Source organism: Salvelinus fontinalis, chromosome 33, assembly GCF_029448725.1.
Source record: "Salvelinus fontinalis isolate EN_2023a chromosome 33, ASM2944872v1, whole genome shotgun sequence".
NCBI lineage: Eukaryota > Metazoa > Chordata > Actinopteri > Salmoniformes > Salmonidae > Salvelinus > Salvelinus fontinalis.
The window spans coordinates 36,857,418-36,882,590 of record NC_074697.1 but is presented as its reverse complement, the minus strand read 5'-3'; the positions used below and the strand labels follow the sequence as shown (position 1 = coordinate 36,882,590).

General features: G+C 46.4%; 1 protein-coding gene across 14 annotated transcripts in view; it reads right to left on the bottom strand.

Annotated features, from left to right (window-relative positions):
• Nucleotides 1-25,173, bottom strand: part of phldb1b (pleckstrin homology-like domain, family B, member 1b) — a 93,210-nt gene that overhangs the window by 11,860 nt on the left and 56,177 nt on the right. For 5 of the 14 annotated variants that reach the window (XM_055895969.1, XM_055895976.1, XM_055895964.1 and 2 more), the window contains 10 exons: nt 12,144-12,455; nt 11,096-11,242; nt 10,699-10,836; nt 8,628-8,756; nt 6,057-6,212; nt 5,671-5,781; nt 5,048-5,137; nt 2,958-3,077; nt 990-1,148; nt 410-556 (listed from right to left, as the gene is read on the bottom strand). In XM_055895969.1, coding sequence (XP_055751944.1) covers nt 410-556; nt 990-1,148; nt 2,958-3,077; nt 5,048-5,137; nt 5,671-5,781; nt 6,057-6,212; nt 8,628-8,756; nt 10,699-10,836; nt 11,096-11,242; nt 12,144-12,455 — 1,509 coding nt within the window. The remainder of the gene's footprint in view (nt 1-409; nt 557-989; nt 1,149-2,957; nt 3,078-5,047; nt 5,138-5,670; nt 5,782-6,056; nt 6,213-8,627; nt 8,757-10,698; nt 10,837-11,095; nt 11,243-12,143; nt 12,456-25,173) is intronic. The other 9 variants (XM_055895971.1, XM_055895978.1, XM_055895967.1 and 6 more) reach the window with 7 other exon arrangements.

Below are 25,173 nucleotides of genomic sequence, written 5' to 3'. Positions count from 1 at the left end.
GAATTGACCTCAACCCTTTGGCTGTGCTTGTGTGTACTGTAGTATAACCTGGTAGTAAATGTAATACAATGCACATAATACAGAATCATTTTTGAAGATTCAACCAGGTTGAACATTTTATATTCCATTTGCAATTTAATGACATCAATGAGTGGTACTACTGCTTGATTGAATACTGACAAAACATACTAACAGATTACCGTAAAGCATGTGGAGATGCTTAAAGAATTAAAAAACGCATGAGTGACAGCAAGCCCAGACAGACCATCATTGATATATTAATAAATCAACAAAGCACAATGCACTTGAAAAGCCATTTTCATGGGAAGACAGAACATGAAGACAGAACAGAAACAATGGAAGAGGGGAGGAAGAGAAAAGAGGAGAAGGCAGCGCCTCTAAGAATTACCTGCATAGGCCTGCGAGCGGAGAGAGGTTTAGCTGGGAGAGGGGGAGGGAGGCAGAGCTGGCTGCTCTCCCCAGCAGCCATCACCTCCTGGTACCACTGCTCTAAATCGAGAGTGGGGATTTGAGGCCTACTGCACTCAGGCTGATACTGGAGGGCCGCAGTTAAGAGTCCACAGTAAGAGGCAGCAGAGAGGCAAAGGACAGAGTGGACAGAGCAAGGGAGTGGAGGAGGAAGATAATTAAGAAAATAAAGCATTAATGAGCAAATAAGAGGATCTGTTAAAGTGACGGAAATATAAATATTTTTTCTAAATGTTATGTTTTTTGTGTGTGTCAATGTTCATCTTCTTGAAATATCAGCAAATGCTAACATAAAAGTGTCTCAATGGGGAAACACTGGTTGAAATTACGCCAATAGAACCAGTTTACAACCAATTACAAACATGATTGAAAATTGGTTGTAATGACGTCATTCCAACCAGCTTTGGCCACTGGGGTAGAGGGGGCATTCAGGGCATCTTCAAACGAGAGGTGGAGTAGAGGTGGGTGAGAAGGAACAGAGCGAGAGACCAGACACACACCTCAACAGAGAGAGAGAGGGAGGAGCCGTGACGAAAGGAGAGCCAGGAAAAGGCGGGGTCTCCAGCTCCTGACTGGAGGGGCCGGAGAGGAGAGGTAGGGGAGGACTCGACCTTCGGCATCCCAAAGAACTGAGTTAACTGGTCCACAGTCACGTACTCCTTTCATTCAAGGAGCCACAGATAGTAAGGCAGACAGGAGGTCAAAGGGCAAAGAAGGAAAGAGGGAAACAACGGCAGAGGACACACGTCAACAGGGAGGAAAACAGCAGCAACAAGGACAGCATGTGAAATAGATGCCAGTAAACCTGACTCACACATGGATAGTCTTTCTATAATATCAACCCATCGTACCATCCAGACCTGGGTCAAATACATATGTCAAATACTTGAGCTGTGCTTGATTCATTTTGCCTGGTACAATGACAAAGTTCCAAAAGTGCAAGCCCCAAGCTAAATCAAGTTCACCTTAAATACTGGCAAGTATTTGAATGCATATGACATCCAGTGCATTCGGAAAGTGTTCAGACCACTTCCCTTTTTCCAAATTTTATTACGTTACAGCCTTACTCTAAAATGGATGACAAAGCGAAAACAGTTTTTTTTTTTTTACATTTTTGGGAGACTAGTCAGGATCGAGGGAAATATGAACGGATCAAAGTACAGAGAGATCCTTGATGAAAACCTGCTCCAGAGCACTCAGGAACTCAGACTGGGGCAAAGGTTCACCTTCCAACAGGACAACGATCCTAAGCACACAGCCAAGAAAACGTAGGACTGGCTTCGGGTCAAGTCTCTAAATGTCCTTGAGTGGCCCAGCCAGAGCCCGGACGAACCCGATCTAACATCAAAAAGCTGTGCAGCGATGCTCCCCATCCAACCTGACAGAGCTTGAGAGGATCTTCAGAGAAGAATGGGATAAACTCCCCAAATGTCATTATGGGGTATTGATAAGGGGAAACTAGACTGCTCAAAAAAATAAAGGGAACACTTAAACAACACAATGTAACTCCAAGTCAATCACACTTCTGTGAAATCAAACTGTCCACTTAGGAAGCAACACTGATTGACAATAAATTTCACATGCTGTTGTGCAAATGGAATAGACAACATGTGGAAATTATAGGCAATTAGCAAGACACCCCCCAAAACAGGAGTGATTCTGCAGGTGGTGACCACAGACCACTTCTCAGTTCCTATGCTTCCTGGCTGATGTTTTGGTCACTTTTGAATGCTGGCGGTCCTCTCACTCTAGTGGTAGCATGAGACGGAGTCTACAACCCACACAAGTGGCTCAGGTAGTGCAGTTCATCCAGGATGCCACATCAATGCGAACTGTGGCAAAAAGGTTTGCTGTGTCTGTCAGCGTAGTGTCCAGAGCATGCAGGCGCTACCAGGAGACAGGCCAGTACATCAGGAGACGTGGAGGAGGCCGTAGGAGGGCAACAACCCAGCAGCAGGACCGCTACCTCCGCCTTTGTGCAAGGAGGTGCACTGCCAGAGCCCTGCAAAATGATCTCCAGCAGGCCACAAATGTGGACAGTTTGATTTCACAGAAGTGTGATTGACTTGGAGTTACATTGTGTTTTTTAAGTGTTCCCTTTATTTTTTTGAGCAGTGTATTTCATCCACTTTAGAATAAGGTTGTAACGTAACAAAATGTGGGAAAAGTCAAGGGGTCTGAATACTTTCCGAATGCACTGTATGCATTTGATCCAGGTCTGGTACCATTATCCTCAAAATTCTCATTCAGTAATGCAGAAGTTAGTTGAGCTGATTATATCAAGGACAGGGCCATTTAGCAGAAAGCCAATACACTACAGTAAGCTACCTAGAAGCAGACAGCTAGAGAGAGAGAGGAGCAACAGGTGAAAGAATGAAAAGATGGAGTGAGAGAGAAACAGAAACCGAGGGCAAGTGATAAGGAGAGAAAGAGAGTGAGATAGTGAGAGAGAGAGAGGGCAATGGTACCTCGCAGGGGACAGCTGCGTCTAAGGTGAGCGAGAGGCCGTGCTGAGCAGAGGTGATGAGTTGGGTGTCATGGCAATCACTCCCAAACATCTTATAGACATCCGAGAGCTTCATGTACTCCTGAGAGCCAACGCAAAGCAACGCAAACCAAACAGGACATGAGGCCATGAGCTCACTCCATGACACGTTCTTTTCATAATATGAATACTCACACACACACGGATGTGCACCCATATCAAAAATGTGCACATACAACCTTCCAAGACAAGCTGCTGCTTTATCTTGTTTTTATAACCTAAACACATAAGCTTGGGTGAAAATCATGAACAACTATATGAACGGAAAAAATAAAGAGCACAGCATTTCTCTACCCTATAATTTCCCAAGGCTCACATCGAGCTGGAGAAGTGAAAACACGTGGCAAAAGAACACAATAACAGAGATGTCAACAAGCTATACCCATCTTCAAAAGATAGCAAAATGCTAATAGAGAGAAGTGCACTACACAAACCAAACAGAGTAGTACACTTCAATGAGAGACAAAGCACTGTGCCTGTGAGCCTCTGGCTAAACCTTCACACAAACAGCATCTTAACATCCCAGTTGTAGCAAGAGCTGTTTATGCTTTTCCCCATTCTAAAAGTTGAAGAGACAACATCAATTAAAATGGCCATAGTTCATCCAACAGACCAAGTATTTCCTAAAGACAAACAATGACGACATTCAAATCAGTATTGTATTGGCGGGGTGCAATTTGCTGGGAGTGATTGGGGGTAACAAGACATAACTCACACAGACTTCTTAAAGGCCCACTCCTTAATGAAAAAACAACAATAAAAACGCCAGCCTCGGAACTTGGTTTCCTATAAAGCTGTAAATATCACAGAGTGGGCCTTTAAGTTTTAGACAAACAGACTCTGCATATGGGGGTTACAGTGAGTATGCTCAGGTGTCATGCAGTGACATTTACACTGACAGTCTGGTCACCTCTGTCGGGCTGCCCCCTGGGTATAATTGAGAGGAGGCGCTTAAATAGGAAGCAGCGGGACGGCAGAGAGGATGCTGGGAGTGGGAGTCCTCTAACAGGTCAGTCTGGCTGATATGGTGCAATTCCTGTTTCAATAGGAAGTCAGGGACACTGGTTTCAGCTCCTGTTGCTGTAGTGTACAGTTACGGTGTATGTCCCTCTAACATACACTAGGTGTCAATACAGTACTGGGATAATAAGTGTCAATCACAAAAACATAGGTGTTATGCACATTGAGTGCCCCTGTATGGGTTATACTCAGTTTAATAGGGCTAGTTTACAGTGGTCTAAAAGAGTCCATTATATCCAATTCAACAATGAAACTGAAAGTCATCTCATGTAATGAATTTGCTCTAGATGCATGAGAACACAGGTTGATAGGTTATGTCCGAATTGGAGTTAAGCACGAGACTAATTCGTTCATGTTTTCTTAATAAACAACGCAGCCCAGGGATTCAGGCCAGATTTATATCTCGCTGACCTGAGTTGAGATATTATGTGCAATCCACCATCAAATTGCAGATGTTTCCAATCACAAGGAATATGTCCGTCGGATCTGAATTATCCGATCAAACCAGTTTGACTGATGTTATCAGCTGTATCCGACCACAATGTAAAACAAGGTCATACTTCACAAGCCGACACTACATCGTGTTTAACACAGTAAATAAATGGTTACTCTGGCACACAAGCAGTAGAACAAGCACACGACAGACCTACACCTGAGGTAAAAAGTCCTATTGACCAATAAAACAACCTCAACTATGAAAACCATAACATTTCTCTTAAAGCCACAGTCTGTCATTTTGTACTTGAAGTAACGTTGCACTCATGGGAAATAATTCATTGAGGACAACAGATGTATCATAGAAACCTAGTATGAAAATGTCTAGGAGTGCATTTTCTCCATTGTTAAAATTTTTGGTTGGTAGTCTTTGTTGGTCTTTCACAAATTAAGGAGTGTGGCTTTTAGACAAGTGATCAGAGTGGAGGTCCGTTCATCCGTCTGGGTCATGATAGATAACTGTAGGAGTGACCTCTTAGTAAGATAAACCCCCCTCACCTCTTTCATGGTGCTGGAACACTTAGGGAAAGACCTTCCTCCAGTAAGGCTGAGGTACCTCTTCTCTAGGGCCGATAGCCTCTCTTTCTCCTGGAACACACCAGAAAAACATGAGACTGTGACAAGGACTGCTTACCTCACCCATCATGATGCCCTGGTTACAGTGTGCTCGTATTAAGACATAGCTTCTTGTACCTTACATTACTGAAAGTATCTAAGTATCTGACTCTGTCCTGATTATGGATTGCCATAGTTTCTTTACCAAATTAGAAAATGTGCCACTGCAGAAAAGCCGGGGACAAGGCAGCACATGTGCCGAGTCATGAAGTGAAATGTCAACATATGGGAAATCTGCCAACAAGCTCTTAATTGATTGACTTAATATGAGGTGGCTGGCATGGCACATTGCCCTTCATGTGGTAATGCCTTTGTGTGTGATTCTCACATTGTCAAACAAGACCAGAGAGAGATAATGATTCAAATTAGTTATTTTCAAAAGTGGTTTCATGGGAATCACCAGTCCAATGACAAAAAACGTAGTAATAACCAACAATGTCATTACTGTATATGTGTAGATTGTAGAGTGGCTGCTGGGACAGATATGAACTGTATTGTAATGTTACCTTATGGAGAATCTGCAGGGTAAGGTTCCTGTCCTTAGCCAACCTGTCACACTCCTGAGACGCCTGCTGTCCCAGCTGACTGGCCTGGCCTTCCAGAGCTGCCACCTTGTCCTGGAAGACAACATGTTTAGAGCGTTATTGCTGAATTAAAGGGGTACTCAACAAGATGACAAACTGAGAAAATATACACTACACCAAAAACAAAGCAGTAATCATCTATCATGTCTTTGTCAGGTATCCCCCACCAACACCATTCTTGACGTGAATCATCAGGCCATCATCAAAAATTAGGAAGTTTCTCTGACAGACATTTATATTCACAGCTCCAGATATGATGAAGGGTTGCCAGAATAGATAGGAGCAGCCATTGTGGTCCAGTCCATTACCTTCCTCTTGGCCACGCTGGTGTGGTACTCGGCCCTCTCCTGCAGCAGCTGCTGGCTGATGGTCTCCCTCTCCTCCTCCAGGCTGCTCTCCCTCTCCAGCTGCTGGAACTCCAGGTCCTCAAACTGTTTTGTCTCTGACTCCAGGGTCTCGCCCTCCTGTCGAACCCCACACAGAGCCCATCACAATGGGTTACAACCACAACATTCCTCAGCCTCCTATAATATATTGTTTTCACACTGCTGTGCCAAGCAAAGCCGAGCCAAGCTGTATTTGGCTGGCCTGGTAACGTATTCATCCATTCACCATAGTTGCTAGAAAGCACAATGTGTGGAGAAAGTACCCGAGCCAGCACAGTCTGGTGTGGTTGGCACGATAGTGTGAAAAGGGTTCTAAAGTACCAACAACTACCAACCCCAAGAGACAGACAGACCCACAAGGTCACCACAGGGCCACCCCCTCCACCCCCCTGGCTCTCTCCAATGACCATGCTCCTGAGCCGCGGCGGTCAAGGCCCAAGCCAAGCCCAGCACAACCAGGGGCGGTAGGCCACAGAAAGAACGAGCTTCAAAAGACTACTGCATTGTCATTTTAGACAGAGACTAAGCTGCACGGAGGTTCTATTTAACGATTGATGGAGTTCTGTTTAACACTATGACTACTTTGATCATGCTTTGATAGACTTTAATATTATGTTGTTTGGGTTAACTTTACTATATTAGACTCTTTATTGTGTTCTAGGTTTGTACTTCACTATGGCACCAATACAGAAGCACCATACCCTTGTGAAAATGATGTGGTATACACAGCTATCAATATTACAGGCATTTCTGCTCATGTGAGTCCAATAAGTTGGAAAATTTTATAGCCCAGTAGTTTGATTGATTGGTGACAAGCAGTCTTCTCTGCTGCACCAATACTAATCCCAAAAATGAGAAACCAAAAGGGCCACTATATCTATATGTTACGAAAGATAACTGTGCTTTTACTGTAGTAATACTTAAGTACTATCTTCTATACTGCATTTTATAGCTGATTTGAATGTGAGAACCCAACTGAATGTCTTGACCCTTTAGATCCATAAACCCAAGAAACACACACACATATTTGTGAGAGAAGGCCACTTATGCTTTGGAGGGGGAAAGACGAGGGCCTGCCCTTGCTGTCAGTTCATCGGAGCGTTACTGACAATAACGAGTGAAGGCTCGGGGCGTCAGAACACTCATGTCATCACTGACATCTCCAGACCCTCGTGTTTGGAGAGCAGGCCACTCATGGGCCTCTGTCGCACTTCTGAAGGATGTCTTCAGCAAACTTGGGACGTGTCCATCAGTGCACGCAACGGAGAACATTTTTACATGTATTTTTGTCCATGTGCTCCCCCCATTTTTTCTCACGTCAAGTCAGTCAGCCAATGTGTCATGCTACTCTACGTGGATAGGACAGCAAAGTGAATAGAGCTAACGTGCTAAATGTAATTGGCTGATAAATAGTTGCACTGCCTGACAAAATGCAAGATTCACTTTCTATGGACTGAGTTTTCAGAGAGCTGACGATATAAAACATTATTCAGACACAAAAACACACACATTTCCATTCAGAGGAAAGATATGAAAAGAGAATAGGACAGGAAGTGGAGGTGGTAAGTGTCTACATTAATAGATTAGTAAGCAGTTAAGGGGTTATAAGCCATCACAAATCAAGAAGAGAGGGATGCTTCCAGACTAAGAGACTGTATCAACCAGACGGACAACACACACTCCTGTGTGAAATGCATGCAACGCACATATGACCCAGAAATCACCACAATGCAGCACCTCGCCCTGACATCACCAGACGCCATTTTGACACTCCTCCCGTTTGCTCAGAGGCATAGCACATAGGTGTGGCGGGGAGAGGAGGGGAAATTCCAGCAGCTTGTGGCATTAGCACGTAGGCGAGGGGCTAAAGGGGTAAAGGTCTCAGTAACTGTATCCGAGGAGATATGCACCAGGTCTTATCATACTAAGATAGTGTAGCCTACTATGCAGCAATCACCAACTGGCATCTGGCATAAACATTAAGGGCAGGTTTCCCGGACACAGATTAAGCCTTGTCCAGAGCTATAAAGCACTTTCAATGTAGAATCTCCATTGAGCATACTTTTTAGTCCAGGTCTAGGTTTAATCTGTGTCCAGGAAACCTACCCTAAATTGGTATGCCATCTTCTTGGATGTTAAGACTGTTTTACATCAGTTATCATCATAGAATTAGAATTCCAGTTCAGTATCTTTGACAGTTAAGTGCAGCATTCTATGCACTATATCCAGCTCAGTAGACATTATACTAGTAAATCCGTAAGTGCACAACTTCAGCTTCTCCTGAACATGTAATTCTCTTACTGGGTACTTTAATAATCTGGAGGTAAGTATACTCTAATTGCAATGTGGTGCTGCTGGAATTTCCCTTCATAATGGTGGATAGGTGTAGCTCCGAGACAAGGGTGGAGGGAGTGGGTGGGGGTGTGGTACGCTTGCTGTCTCTGGAGGTGGGTCTCAGGAGTGGTTGGGCTGATGGTCTTGGTGACGACTGACCCTTTTGAGCTGTTCCTTTAACTGCTCCCTCAGTGACTCGGGACAGTTATGAAGCTGGTTCTTCAGCTCACTGTAGCCCTCCTGGAGGCTCTCCAGGTCTCGGCGCTCTGCGTCAACATTTGCCCTCTCCTAGAAAGAGAACACACCGTCCGGGGTGGGAGGGAGGAGAGGAAGTGGGGGACAACAGAGAGAAAGCAACAAAAAAACACACTTGCTCAAATCCACGCCATGCAAAAAGCTTCCGATGTTAGAGGTCACAACAGTGGATAAGCCAGAGGGACATGGGGCATCTATGGAGTTTATAATACTGTGAAATCAATCCCCCAGTGACTAGCTTTAAAAGTGCTGGACTGCAGGGCCGTGTTCATTAGGGCACAACGCTGAAAACCTTTAAAAATGTTTTGCAACAGAAAGCAAAAATGGCCTCCTTGTTTAAGTCAGTTTCCACCCCCCATTCGGTGCCTAATAAACATGTCCCATGCCTCAAACAGGTCTGAACAGACTTCTTGTTCACAGACATTTCTAAGTTGCAGGGTTCGATGCTCATGAAAACACTGGTCTGCGATTGAAAAGGAGATTTTCATGTGGCTTTAAAAATTATTATTATTAGCCCATCCAGATTTTCATGTTTCTTTGGTATGAATACTTTAGGTCAGTCCAGTTAGTTTTGAACAGGTTTATAACTGGATGTGTTGGCATGCCTGAACGATCTTTGTTGTTATTGCATTTGAGTGCAGGCGGTGTAAGCATGGGTAACTCTAGTGCTCTGCACCACTGCCCTACTGGCACCCAGGCTGTGATATCAAAACCCCTGGAGGGAATAGAAGCGCGCAATAGGCTCCCCGCACCGGCTCTCCTCGCCTCCTTCGAAACGCAATGGAGCTGAAACAACTAGCTGAAACAACAGAGTTGTGTAAAGCCTTCAAATAGAGACCCTCTGTAATGTTGTGAACTATGTGGTGGACAGATATACTTTTAGTAGCCAGCCACTCATACCCACTCTGCATCCAGTCCCAGCTTCAGCCAAGTAGAAACCCAAAGGACCGATTCATACCTATGTCCCAAATGGCACCCTATTACCTACAGAGCCCTGGTCAAAAGTAGTGCACTATATAGGGAATATAGTGCCATTTGAGACACAAGACAAGTGCTAATAACCTACATTGATTTCAGGCTGACAGTGGGGGAGGAGAGGAGGTTGCTGAGTGAAGCAGTGAGAGGATTAGAAGTTAATGGAGGCTGGTTAGTGGAGCCGAGCTGCAGAAGAAGAAAAAGCCCTGGAGAGAGAGAAACCACCAAGGAAAATAAAGAAAGAAAATACAGAAAAAAACACCCATACTTAAGTCTAAGCACCATCGTCCACAGCTCTTAAGGTAAAACATCAATGCATATAAAAGGTGAAAGGTTGAAGCATTCCCCGCTGGGGGGGGGGGGTTGAAGAGCGAGTGCTATGGCTGGGTGAATTTACCTTGGGATGGCAAAACCAACTAGATACGGTCTTGGGAGGCCATACAGGATTTAATGCCTTTAAGGAATGTCAAGAGACCAGAAAGGCTGTTCAGTCCCTTTGAGGCTTACAAGATATATATTCAGTGATGTGAAACGTTCGGAATGCTGCAGATAGAAATATCACGAACCGAACTGCCATGAATCCATTTCCTACCCCGCAGAAAATCGTATATCTGTTCTACAGGATACATTTCTATGTGAACGTTCTGTAACGTTCCATCCAACTGAACAGGCCCTATAACAGACAGTCCAGCGCAGGGAAAGGCGGGTTGGGTTGTGTCTGTTGTGTTTAAACAACACAATGTTGAGATCTCACAAATCTCACCTCCCTGTCTGCATACCCACCATCTTTCCAATAAGGACTCTCTCAGAGTGCTAGGACAACAAAAACAGCTCACTAACAAAAGTACTTTTTCTATAGGTTTTCTCCATTAAAATACAACACTGTAACATTGGAATGAGAAGTTTATAAGTGGAGCAAGAACTCATCTGCAGGTGGTAAGACTGCTTAATGTGTACAGGACAGTATGCTTGGTGTGTGTGTTTTCCCACAGGGTCCTACCTTGTCTTTCTCCCTCTGGATGGCGTTCTCCAGCTCGTTGAGCTTGTGTTGCAGCTGTCCGATGATCTCCGTCTCTGCCTCTACCTGGTCCAGTTCCGCCTGCCTCTCCCCCTGCAGCAGGGCCCGCTCCATCTCTGCCTGGGAACGGGACACACCCGTCACACATGAGCCCCCCTGCTCCAATCACAGAGCTTCCCCACAGACAGCAGAACAATCACAGCCTAGCGGTGCGTGTGACACCACCCAGTGGTCATTCTATCACTTTCTGCTTGTTTGTGTCACTAAACGTGCATGAAGCACACACACACACAATAGTTTCAATTTATCTTCCCCACATATCATTCCTTATATTAGAAGCAGCCTACTATCTGGAAATTGAAGTGATTGAATTTCTTACCTCCTGCTTGGACTCCTGTAGCTGCTGCTCCAGCTCTGTGATTCGTGATTTGAGCTCGTCGACTCGTGCCAGCACTCTGACCCTCTCGTCCTCCAGGTAACCCAGCTCTGTCCGCCCCGGGCCGCCAGAAACAGGCTGCTCCTCGTGCTGAAGGGGGAGCGAGACAGAAGAGGCAGGCACATTGTTACATATAAGTGCAAAGAGCATGGCCCATGTGCAGTAGTTAACCGTTTCAGACTATGTTGCAAACACACACTGATCCACACATTAGGGAGGGACTATACACGTCACATGTCTCCATGTTAAACACTGTTGCTTGGCAAACAAATGTCATTATCTTCATGCTGTGTCATTTCGACCATCAATCTAGGTCAGGCCGTGTCTAGGTCGGGCCGTGGGTCGGGCCGTGTCTAGGTCGGGCCGTGTCTAGGTCGGGCCGTGTCTAGGTCGGGCCGTGTCTAGGTCGGGCCGTGTCTAGGTCGGGCCGTGTCTAGGTCGGGCCGTGTCTAGGTCGGGCCGTGTCTAGGTCGGGCCGTGTCTAGGTCGGGCCGTGTCTAGGTCGGGCCGTGTCTAGGTCGGGCCGTGTCTAGGTCGGGCCGTGTCTAGGTCAGGCCGTGTCTAGGTCAGGCCGTGTCTAGGTCAGGCCGTGTCTAGGTCAGGCCGTGTCTAGGTCAGGCCGTGTCTAGGTCAGGCCGTGTCTAGGTCAGGCCGTGTCTAGCAATTTCCACTTTAAATGCATGCAGTAAGTGCTTTCATGCTGTTATATCAACGGCATGCCTGTAGTTCTCATAGTAAGTTCTAGTATGTCATGCCTGTAGTTCTCATAGTAAGTTCTAGTATGTCATGCCTGTAGTTCTCATAGTAAGTACTAGTATGTCATGCCTGTAGTTCTCATAGTAAGTACTAGTATGTCATGCCTGTAGTTCTCATAGTAAGTACTAGTATGTCATGCCTGTAGTTCTCATAGTAAGTACTAGTATGTCATGCCTGTAGTTCTCATAGTAAGTAGTAGAAATGATGAAAGTGACAAGACGGCCCTGCGTCTGACCTGGTATCGGTCTCCATTGTGGAGAGCCTGTGGTGGACGTGGCGTCCTCACCTCCTGATGGGTGCTCTCTGTACTGCTGCACTCCTCCTTGAGGTTCTCCTCGTCGCTCTCCCTCTGCTGTCTATGGGCCATGCTACGATGCAGTGAGCTGGACCCTGCCAAGCTGTCCATAGAGGGTCTCCTGGCCGCCCCCTCCCCCGGTCCCAGGCCCCCAGGGAAGCCCATCCTCCCCTCTGCCTCGCCCCCAAAGGGCCCGTCGCCCTTGTTGTACTCGGCGCACAGGTTCAGGATGGTCTCTAGCCTCTGCCTCTCCTGTGGACAGACAGAAACAGAGGAACTGATTACATCAAGCCTCTGCTGCAAAGGCAAATATGTCCTCCTCCTCGCCCCAAATCTCATTTCCTGTGTGTGTGGCTGCCACTGATGCCAATCTGGAAATGAGCAATTCAGAGGTGGGTGGAGATTAAAAGGACCCTTCCCCAGAACCCACCTTCCCCCTCAGTGATGGCATCTTTCCTGTGTGGAGGAACCAGGTCTTATCAGGGACAGATCTAGCTCCAGCCATGGCTAGGCCAGGCCAAGCCTGTCTAATATGCAGTACAGAGCACACTCCTACCAAACATAACAAAACTCCATTAACCGACATGTTTGTGGATGTTAGTGTGTTCATAGTTAATGTGTCATTGTCTATAACTGACGCCAAGATCCAGGTCACGTGGTCAGGGAAAAACCCAAATCAAAGTCAATGGAAGTTAGCAGTTTAACAGTAGGTACTATCCTACGACCATGTCTTGATCCCAATGAGCAGACATATAGGCTGCCCATGCACCCCTGAAACAACAGCTTGCCAATCTCCAGAGCTCCTTCCCAGGGGTCTCACAAACACAGTGATTGTAGAAACAGGTGTCATTCTAAGATCAGTGCTGGCCCACCTCTGAGCAGTGATGGACTGCTGAATCACCAGGTGACCTCTAACCCCTAAAGGTCAACTGGCCCCTGCTGTAAACCCCGGGCTGCAGACGCAGCGACTCTGGTCTGACATAGACATTAGTAGCCTTTATACTCTATTGTGTCGAAACCAACTGTACTGACTTGGATTTTCTTTTTACATTATTCATTCCAGCAGTTAAGGTAACCGGGCCAGCTCAGTACAGCTCGGCTAAGCAGTATGAAAGGGGTATTAGGCAATCAGTAGAATACAATGATCGGACAGAAACACAGACAAATAATATTATAAAACTTAATCACAAATGTATTTTTTTTTTCAGATGAGGTATGTTTTGTACTTTCAGACGAAGGAGACGTTTTGATCAACTTTGTTGATCTCGTGGAAATAAAAACAGCACCACATTACTCAACCAAAACAAACGAGTTAACACCTAACTAACTAGAGATACATGCAGTACATGACTAATGTTGTCAGGGGGAGGCAGGCTCTAGACCTGTTTGATGTGCCCTCAGACAGTGATTCCCTGTGATTGAGGTAAGTGGGGTACTCTGATGGGGGTTCTACACACCAAACCCTACATTAGCTTAACCTGTAATCGGAGTCAGCCAGCTTCACTAACAGAAGGTTAGAAGAACAAGCCCTGGGCTACAATATGTTCACTAGAGATATGAGGGGGAAGCACAACAACAGTGGAGCCTCCATTTGCAATGCACAACACCCACATCTTACTGGCTTTCATCTGAAAATGCCACCGTGCCTTCCCTCTCTGGATTCACATTATGGAATTAAGTCTAGAAAATGCAGGCCTGACAACACCAACAGCTGACGCAGACATAGGAAATGTGGCGTCTCCTGTTCCTTGCATTTTTGGTTTGCTAAGAATGTAGTCTACTAAGGGACAAAGTATACAGACAGCAGGCATTCCTGAGGCTTTAAAGTTTGAATGGCACAACAAATCCAGCAGCTTTTCTCCTTTTCTCTCATACCATGTAACAGGACCTGGCTGGCAGTGCAAGGCCCTGGGCTATAGAGAATCACAACTGGGTTCAAATACCATTTGTTTTGGTTTTCAAATACTTTGAGCATTTGATCGACCCAGCCTGGAGTGCCATACCGGCAAGTTTGCACTTTTGGGACTATACCATTGCCAGACAGTGCTGCTGAAATATTTGGATGAAAATACTATTTGAACCCATGTCTGCAGAGAAAGCATACTGTATGTTCTCTCTATTCCCACCATCTCACTTCGGGCATGTTTACTTTTTTGCAGACTGTCTCTTTGACACTGTTAGAAGTTAAACGATAGTCAACATAATCGCTGTGTCATTCCACCAGACTGAACATAGTAGGCCTACTGTCTGGCTAGGTTCAAAGAGCCTAGACAGATTTATGTTGCTGTAATAGCTCGGGGCGGTAGGTAGCCTAGTGGTTAGAGCGTTGGACTAGTAACCGAAAGGTTGCTAGATCGAATCCCAGAGGTGCCAAGGTAAAAATCTGTCGTTCTGCCCCTGAACAAGGCAGAGTTAACCCACTGCTCCTAGGCCTTCATTGTAAATAAGAATTTGTTCTTAACTGACTTGCCTAGTTAAATAAATAAAAAATACCCATGTGTTTCTCTGTACATAAATCAGCATGACAGTGTTTTGAAACCTGCACATTATGGGATATTCTGATCTTAAGTTCAGTGACTGGTTGCCAGAACTTTGCTTACTCCAGCAAATTGCTAGTACGTTTTTTGGAAGCAGAGCTAGTGCCTAAAAATACCTTTAACAGTGGAGCACCCCACCTTCTAATGCACCGTTTCAGCACCCCACCCCCCAATGCACCGTTTCAGCACCCCACCCCCCAATGCACCGTTTCAGCACCCCACCCCCCAATGCACCGTTTCAGCACCCCACCTTCTAACGCACCGTTTCAGCACCCCACCTTCTAACGCACCGTTTCAGCACCCCACCTTCTAACGCACCGTTTCAGCACCCCACCTTCTAACGCACCGTTTCAGCACCCCACCTTCTAACGCACCGTTTCAGCACCCCACCTTCTAACGCACCGTTTCAGCACCCCACCCTCTAACGCACCGTTTCAGCACCCCACCCTCTAACGCACCGTTTCAGCACCCCACCTTCTAACGCACCGTTTCAGCACCCCACCTTCTAACGCACCGTTTCAGCACCCCACCTTCTAACGCACCGTTTCAGCACCCCACCTTCTAACGCACCGTTTCAGCACCCCACCTTCTAACGCACCGTTTCAGCACCCCACCTTCTAACGCACCGTTTCAGCACCCCACCTTCTAACGCACCGTTTCAGCACCCCACCTTCTAACGCACCGTTTCAGCACCCCACCTTCTAACGCACCGTTTCAGCACCCCACCTTCTAACGCACCGTTTCAGCACCCCACCTTCTAACGCACCGTTTCAGCACCCCACCTTCTAACGCACCGTTTCAGCACCCCACCTTCTAACGCACCGTTTCAGCACCCCACCTTCTAACGCACCGTTTCAGCACCCCACCTTCTAACGCACCGTTTCAGCACCCCACCTTCTAACGCACCGTTTCAGCACCCCACCTTCTAACGCACCGTTTCAGCACCCCACCTTCTAACGCACCGTTTCAGCACCCCACCTTCTAACGCACCGTTTCAGCACCCCACCTTCTAACGCACCGTTTCAGCACCCCACCTTCTAACGCACCGTTTCAGCACCCCACCTTCTAACGCACCGTTTCAGCACCCCACCTTCTAACGCACCGTTTCAGCACCCCACCTTCTAACGCACCGTTTCAGCACCCCACCTTCTAACGCACCGTTTCAGCACCCCACCTTCTAACGCACCGTTTCAGCACCCCACCTTCTAACGCACCGTTTCAGCACCCCACCTTCTAACGCACCGTTTCAGCACCCCACCTTCTAACGCACCGTTTCAGCACCCCACCTTCTAACGCACCGTTTCAGCACCCCACCTTCTAACGCACCGTTTCAGCACCCCACCTTCTAACGCACCGTTTCAGCACCCCACCTTCTAACGCACCGTTTCAGCACCCCACCTTCTAACGCACCGTTTCAGCACCCCACCTTCTAACGCACCGTTTCAGCACCCCACCTTCTAACGCACCGTTTCAGCACCCCACCTTCTAACGCACCGTTTCAGCACCCCACCTTCTAACGCACCGTTTCAGCACCCCACCTTCTAACGCACCGTTTCAGCACCCCACCTTCTAACGCACCGTTTCAGCACCCCACCTTCTAACGCACCGTTTCAGCACCCCACCTTCTAACGCACCGTTTCAGCACCCCACCTTCTAACGCACCGTTTCAGCACCCCACCTTCTAACGCACCGTTTCAGCACCCCACCTTCTAACGCACCGTTTCAGCACCCCACCTTCTAACGCACCGTTTCAGCACCCCACCTTCTAACGCACCGTTTCAGCACCCCACCTTCTAACGCACCGTTTCAGCACCCCACCTTCTAACGCACCGTTTCAGCACCCCACCTTCTAACGCACCGTTTCAGCACCCCACCTTCTAACGCACCGTTTCAGCACCCCACCTTCTAACGCACCGTTTCAGCACCCCACCTTCTAACGCACCGTTTCAGCACCCCACCTTCTAACGCACCGTTTCAGCACCCCACCTTCTAACGCACCGTTTCAGCACCCCACCTTCTAACGCACCGTTTCAGCACCCCACCTTCTAACGCACCGTTTCAGCACCCCACCTTCTAACGCACCTATTCAGCACCCCACCTTCTAACGCACCGTTTCAGCACCCCACCTTCTAACGCACCGTTTCACCACCCCACCTTCTAACGCACCGTTTCAGCACCCCACCTTCTAACGCACCGTTTCAGCACCCCACCTTCTAACGCACCGTTTCAGCACCCCACCTTCTAACGCACCGTTTCAGCACCCCACCTTCTAACGCACCGTTTCAGCACCCCACCTTCTAACGCACCGTTTCAGCACCCCACCTTCTAACGCACCGTTTCAGCACCCCACCTTCTAACGCACCGTTTCAGCACCCCACCTTCTAACGCACCGTTTCAGCACCCCACCTTCTAACGCACCGTTTCAGCACCCCACCTTCTAACGCACCGTTTCAGCACCCCACCTTCTAACGCACCGTTTCAGCACCCCACCCTCTAACGCACCGTTTCAGCACCCCACCCTCTAACGCACCGTTTCAGCACCCCACCTTCTAACGCACCGTTTCAGCACCCCACCTTCTAACGCACCGTTTCAGCACCCCACCTTCTAACGCACCGTTTCAGCACCCCACCTTCTAACGCACCGTTTCAGCACCCCACCTTCTAATGCACCGTTTCAGCACCCCACCTTCTAATGCACCGTTTCAGCACCCCACCTTCTAATGCACCGTTTCAGCACCCCACCTTCTAATGCACCGTTTCAGCACCCCACCTTCTAATGCACCGTTTCAGCACCCCACCTTCTAATGCACCGTTTCAGCACCCCACCTTCTAATGCACCGTTTCAGCACCCCACCTTCTAATGCACCGTTTCAGCACCCCACCTTCTAATGCACCGTTTCAGCACCCCACCTTCTAATGCACCGTTTCAGCACCCCACCTTCTAATGCACCGTTTCAGCACCCCACCTTCTAATGCACCGTTTCAGCACCCCACCTTCTAATGCACCGTTTCAGCACCCCACCTTCTAATGCACCGTTTCAGCACCCCACCTTCTAATGCACCGTTTCAGCACCCCACCTTCTAATGCACCGTTTCAGCACCCCACCTTCTAATGCACCGTTTCAGCACCCCACCCTCTAATGCACCGTTTCAGCACCCCACCTTCTAATGCACCGTTTCAGCACCCCACCTTCTAATGCACCGTTTCAGCACCCCACCTTCTAATGCACCGTTTCAGCACCCCACCTTCTAATGCACCGTTTCAGCACCCCACCTTCTAATGCAGTTTCAGCACCCCACCTTCTAATGCAGTTTCAGCACCCCACCTTCTAATGCAGTTTCAGCACCCCACCTTCTAATGCAGTTTCAGCACCTCTACTCTTCTTTGAGCATGAAGTACCCTATTTTGTTTTGAGCTATTTCTATGCTTCACGTTATTAAGTTTTGTTTTTGCGTCTTTTACTTTCGGTTTTGTACCACAGCTGAAACAATATTTTTGGTTATGGAAAATACATCGAACAGCGGTTTAGATGGTACAATGATTCTCTACACTATACTAGCTAATTTTATCACAAATTGAAATTAGGCAAACGATTAGAAAACGGCGGAGCGATTTCTGCATGGTGCAACCTTAAAAATATATAAATTCCTTCAGTTTATGAGCCTCAAACGGTCTCCGTAGATGTCATTAACTGGCTCCCCCGGGGTAGAGGCACGACTGAGGCAAGGTGTTACTAGAGATTTCCTAGAACCTTTAATGCACATGATACAAAAACCTGGTGGCATAGTCGGAACCCGTGGAGGGGAGGCCGACTCATTGGATCTCCAAGTTGGCCCACACGGAGTCTCACTCTGATCCTGCAGCTTCCGCTCCCTGTAGGTCTAAGTTACTGACTGGTTCCAATCACAGCATACTGTAGCATATGGCTTCCAATCCACTGTCTATTAAACACATGGCTGTTTATGGTCTAGCTCCCACTAGTCTAGTGCTTTGACACTCATTATGTGACACATATAATTCCAAGAGTTTCCTTGAGTTCCACAACCAGCATGGTAGCATGCATACAACACTATGTAGGTAAAATACTACACTGAACAAAAATATAAAACGCAACATGTAAAGTGCTGGTCCACTGTTTCATGAGCTGAAATAAAAGATCCCAGAAATGTTTAATACGCACTAAAAGCTAATTTCTCTCATTTTGTGCACAAATGTATATATTTTTTCAGTATATGTAGGACACAGACCTAATACTAAACAACGTCTGCAACGTGTTATATAGTATAAGCAGTGAGAATAATCAGAAACTGGTTAAAAGCTACACAAATCTGAATAGAGACAACTGGTCAACCGATTTCAAAGATTGTGTTATAGAATTTGATTAATCAATGTCTCCCTCATAACTAAGTTGTTTATTTAGTTGTGCAAAGTTCACCATGTTCAAGAGTATAAAAACAACTATCAATTATGAAATCAACCAATGAAAATTCAATTTGATTATCTACTGTACAGCAAATAAAAGTCAGCAAATCCAAGTGGGATACTTACTCTCATTGTGGACATGTGAAAAGGCACAGCTCTAGGAGGACAGTGAGGCTCATTGAAGTCACACTCAAACTCCCTCCCTGAGACAGATGAACAAACACAACCCTTCTACAGAGTCCCACCCCCAAACCCTTCCACTGTCTCCAGACCTGTGTACACAGGGAGGTGCTGGGCTTACAATGAAAGACCTTTAGTGCCCTCAATAAACAACAAGCCTCTGAATCACATTCCTACCTAGTGTACATAATGCATGTTCTCATTTCCAACCTATTTAGATGGAAGAGTTGAATTTGATGTTGCTTCAGCGTTGAGGTAGCATTGTGCAGTAGTAGCAGACCCAGCTTGCTAATAGGAGGAACACTGACTGGATTTCCCAGCCAAGTTAGAGACTTATTCCATATGGGCCTCTTTCCTTATCTGCTAAAGCGTGACTCAAGGGATAAGCTCAGCCACAAGTCTAAGCCACATCCAGAGTCTGTCTGCTCCATAGGAAAATCCTTTATGAGAAGTAAAATACTGACCCATAGCATGGTCCATCCCTACTATGGCCTACCTGGGATTTGAACCCACAGACCCAGAAAAGCCAAGGTCCGGGTTGACAGTACTGCTCTATAGTCAAACTGGTTGCAATTCATGAGATGGCAGTTCTTTCCACCAACTAACCCACCCACGTTCCAATTAGCCATGACTCATTCCTGGATATTTCATGTAGTTCTGCGATGTTTACTGAGTCATTCATCCTCCCACCGCCATTTACAAGTCATCAGACAAAATGTGACCGCACAACACAAACTCATAGCAAGCTCTCTAAGCATCATTAGCTTTCCTTATCATATTAGCATAATGTACTTAGCCTGTTAAGCTAACCGAGTGGAAGTGATTAAAACGAGTAAATGACAGTTAAGAAAGTCAAAAGGAGATACAGCTACAGTAAAATGTCAGGGTAATTGCTTGGCATGTGAGAGATCTGGAAAAGAGTCTGGAGTGAGGATACATGGCATGGATTCGGCATCTTACAGTCTCCTCGTTGGGACATTCAGGCACACTCATTTCTAGACAGCTATTTCCAGGCATTCCCCGAGCACCGGGACTGTCTTTCCCTCACTCTCGCAACATCCTCTTTCTTTGAGTAAGTCAGTATCTTTCCCACCGTACCACTCTCCCTCCCTAACAATTAACGACTAGGCCTATTCTTTGAATCCAAGCATCTCTTCCTCATTTTTGCCTTCTTTCCAATGTGAATCAGTGATGTGTCAGTCTCTCGTTCTTCTTTCTCCTTTTTTTTCTGTTCCTCTTTCTCGTCGTCTTCTGTCCTTCTTGCTATGCACTTCTGCATCCTTTTCCCAGTGAGCAAAACTAGTTACAATGACATCTTTTCTGATGGCATGGTCAAATTATACCGAGTGTACAAAACATCACCTTCCTAATTTTGAGTTAAACTCCACCCTTTTGCCCTCAGAACAGCCTCAATGTGTCAGTGCATAGACTCCACAAGGCAATGAAAGCGTTCCACAGGGATGCTGGCCCATGTTGACTCCAACGCTTCCCACAGTTGTGTCAAGTTGGCTGGATGTCCTTTGGATGGTGGACCACTGTTGATACACACGGGAAACTTAAGCATACCCCGTTCAAAGACACTTCATTCTTTTGTCTTGCCCGTTCACCCTCTGAATGGCACACACACACAATCCATGATCTTTAACCTGTCTCCTCCCCTTCATCTACACTGATTGAAGTGGATTGAACAAATGACATCAATAAGGGATCATAGCTTTCACCTGGTTAGTCTATGTCATGGAATGTTTTGTACACTCAGTGTATATACTGAGCAGAAAACAACCTAAATATGATGTATTTTTCGGGCGACTGCTCAACAACCAGAAGAAAATACCAAACACCCCTGTGGGGAATGCCCTAATTGTAAGCCTCTCCTCAGGGGTTGGATTGGAACATGTTTTGGTATTGCTTAAATGTTGCACTGTAGACACGCAACAAGGACAGCCGGCGAGTTACCAAGAACAAATTCAGAGAGTACCACTGATACAACGGCATTCTTCACAACTCATAAACCAAGAGATAAAAGAACCCCACACTCTCCTTAGTGCAGGGAACGCTGGGAAAACAACCACATTCACCTCTTCTTTATCAGGCACAGTTCCGGGGAGGCTGAGGAAAAACACGGCGGTTTCAGTGGCGCTAGTCGCTAGCGGGCACTAACTGGAGCGGCAGCTTCAAACAGCCACATGGAAGACTAGTCCTCCAGCAGCATGTTGTGCTGGTGACTGTGTCCCAAAAGGTACCCCATTCCCTATATTCTGTAATACACTACTTTTGACCAGGTCCCATAGGGTAAAATAGGGTGCCATTTTAGAAGCTAACTAGCTTGACAAACCTTTCCAAACCCTGGGTACTGCATAATCTTTACACATAGATATGTGCTAGCCTATAGGCTAGTTCTATAGGGCAGCAAATGTGTGTTGTGCCCAACATCCACTCCACAACATCTAAAAGGCAAAACAATGAGAGTCCATGGAAGCACCAAGTCTACACCACCATACAACTAGAACAGCCTGTCTGATACTGCAGCATGCTTTATATGATCTTCATTAGACCAGGTTTGGCCAGGTGAGGTTGAACGACAGTCTCTCTCTCACTCTCTCTTCCTCCCTCTCTCAGCTGGGCCCGTCTGAGAAGACAGAACCCACTGCCACGGCTGGATGTCGACTAGCTAAGCTCAGACCTCACAGCCAAAGAATGACCCCTGACCTCCAAGCATTTACACCCTCAGGTTGGAGTTCTCCGTGGCCTAGGTTGTGTTCATTAAAAGGGTAATTTCACTCAAATAACAAAATCACATATTGGTTACCTTACAATGGAAATTATTCCCCCGTTTCAGTCTGTTTGGTTCCTAATGAACACAACTCTAGAGGCAAGACAATCTCTCAGTGACAGACGCAGGTGTCTTGAAGCTGAGGGTGTTTGACAGTGAGTGAATAAGATGCATCTTATATGTTATTAAGTAAGAAAGGAAGCGTAAGAGTTTCATGGTATGTTTCTCTGGGAGAATTGAATCAACTCAAGTAAGATTATTTTAGCACAACCATTGGTAATTCAACAGTACAGACTTGGAGATCAGGCCTAATGTAAAACGTTTCTTCTACTAATACAAATACACATGTAATCTAGCTGTGCATGTTGCACAAATGTCCAAAGTCTAAAAACTGTTTGAAACCGTAAAAAGCCCTGAAAAAAACACACCCACCAACTTCAGCACACGCAGGAACACACACACACACACACACACACACACACACCCTAACTCAAGCAGACATCCTCGTACGCACCCCTAGTTCTCCCAATTCCATATCCATTCTGGAACGACAAACAGTAATTGCATTAAACAGTAAGTGCAGTCACATTGGTGAGGAAAGCTGGGTCCTCCTGAGCCAGAGAGAGTAAGTACAGCACGGCCCTGCTCTGTTCCGCTCTGTGTGCTTCCGATCCGCTTCCATTGAAGACTTTACGTCAATCTATTACTGGTCCTAGATCAGTGTAGTATGTACAGTAAACTGTGGCTCTACTGTGGTTCTATTGCTAGGTTCTGTTCCCAGTGCTGGCTTGTTCAGTCATTCACCTCCTCACGTTTGAACAGAGCTCGGATGGAGATCCTTCCTCTGTCCTCAGGCCAAGGGGGAGAGGCTTATACACTAGGGGGAGGGGCCAGAGGTATGTTTACAATGCTCTGGTCTTTCCTTTTTTTCCAGACAGAGGTGTCCTCTCCTAGGGCTGTGACAATTATGGAATTTTTGGTAACAATTAATTGTCATGAAAATGGCTGCGGTTACTTGTAATGCATCATAGTGCATCTTTGAAAATTCGCTACGAGTGAATACAACAGCTTTGGTGACACCCGTCTCAAAAACGAATGTTTTGATCGCTTGCAACTTTTGGAAATGAAGGTTCTCCTCTCGACTGTGCCGATCGGCATGTAAAATAATTTACCCAATTAAACGAAAAATACTTGAATATAAAGTTGAATCCCCCTTCAACTAAAATGAATGTGTTAAGACGGTTCTGACGAAAACACATGTCAGTTCATGGCTATGCCCATAACTGTCAGTCACACGATAATTGTGACAGCCCTATGACGTCCCCCCTCTCTGAATGTTCTCTGAATGCAGATAGGGCATGGAGATATGTTAGGCTATCACATGCCGTCTTAAACAACCAACGACTGCTTTCAAACAGCATGGTAGCGTGTCGTATTTGGAAAATCGTGACAATGGGACGGTAGAACTGACACAGAGAACCTAAAAACAGACATGGAGCAAACTTACAGACTAGATGAAAACAGCATCCCTTCAAAAGGAGTCTGAGTGAGAGATTTGCCACTGACCCAGATTATCTGTGAAGTGAGTAGACAGTGTCTCCCCCCAACCTTTCTCTCACTCACTCTCTTTTCTCAATCCAGCTGTGGGGATCACTATAATCTGCCCTGGCTAGGAAACTCGATACCCACCGTGCTTTAACCCCCCCCCCCCCCCCCACACACGCACGTATAAGCCTTCATGGATGGTTCATATTCTAGGCCTAATGGTAGTTATAACTATAAAGTCGTATACTGGTAAAACTACAAAATATAAAAACACCATTAAAATCAACACTAGCTGCTTGACCACAGAATTAGACCAGTGACAGAGAGGGCATTGTTCTAGGTCTAAACCTAGGCCATGCTGCCCTATGACAGGACGATACAGGCGAGAATATGTTTGGTGCGCTGGGTCTATTTGGTGTGCTAATCCATGTGAACACTGACAAACATGCCAGTCACGCAGAGAAGACCTCGCTCTCTCCCGTAAAGAGCCGACCGTTCTCGCTGACATTCTCACCGACTCTGAAAAGTCTTTCCCTTCAATGGAAATACTTCCCGGACAGAATTGCATGCACAAGAAACCGGGAAAGAGAGGGGCCGAAAGACACCAACGTAGAGAGAAAATAATTCTCTCCAGGTAAAGCAGTATAGAAACTTCAATGAAGGTCTTAAACTCTTCAGGACAACAAATATGTCCCTCGAGCTAGAGAGAACTAGCGATAATAGTCTAAATTGTATCCATGCACATTTTGAGATAGTCAGCTGAAAAATGTGGTTATTTTTGTTTAGCTACGTTTAGAAATGTCCCTGTGAGCATGACGAAATGTCAGGATTATAAGGTAATGGAATATGTGATGTCATCATCCTTGGACCACTCGTTACAACATTGAGGTCATCTTCAGTAGACTGCCGTTTTCACAACCCTATCTGTCTGACAGTCAGAGCAGCCAGCCAGTGACTAACGCCATATGCCTAGTGTGTTTGCCAAGGCAGCGCTTCACTAAGCAACCATGTATAGCACTACAACTCAAAGGCAGCTCAGACGTGAGAAATGATCTCCTTAACTGCCTGGACTCCTACATGACATAGAGCTCACCTCTGATTGGCTGGCAAAAATAACATCTTAAGATACTGTTTCACTGGTTTATGTGACACATGCTACTTGGATAAAAGAGAATAAAGGCGCTGTATAAACATTGTAAACAGATGGTATGAATGACGTCGTCCCTGGTGAACACTTATGTTTTCTCGGGCCACAGAACACATAAATGTCTTTCCAGATCACAGAAATAATTGAGTATCGTTGGTACAGTAAACAAGTCCTATGTATAAACAGTGCTGTTAGTTTATCAGGATGCCAGAGAGCCTGTAGGGATAGATAGCTGTACCCAGCATACCCCTTTGCTTCAAGCATGACACTGATCCCCAGGGTCTGACTGACTGCATTTGGAAATAACTTGGCGACAAAGAGCAGTTAGTTACCCCTGGCCTGGCCGGACCTACAGCATGTTGCTG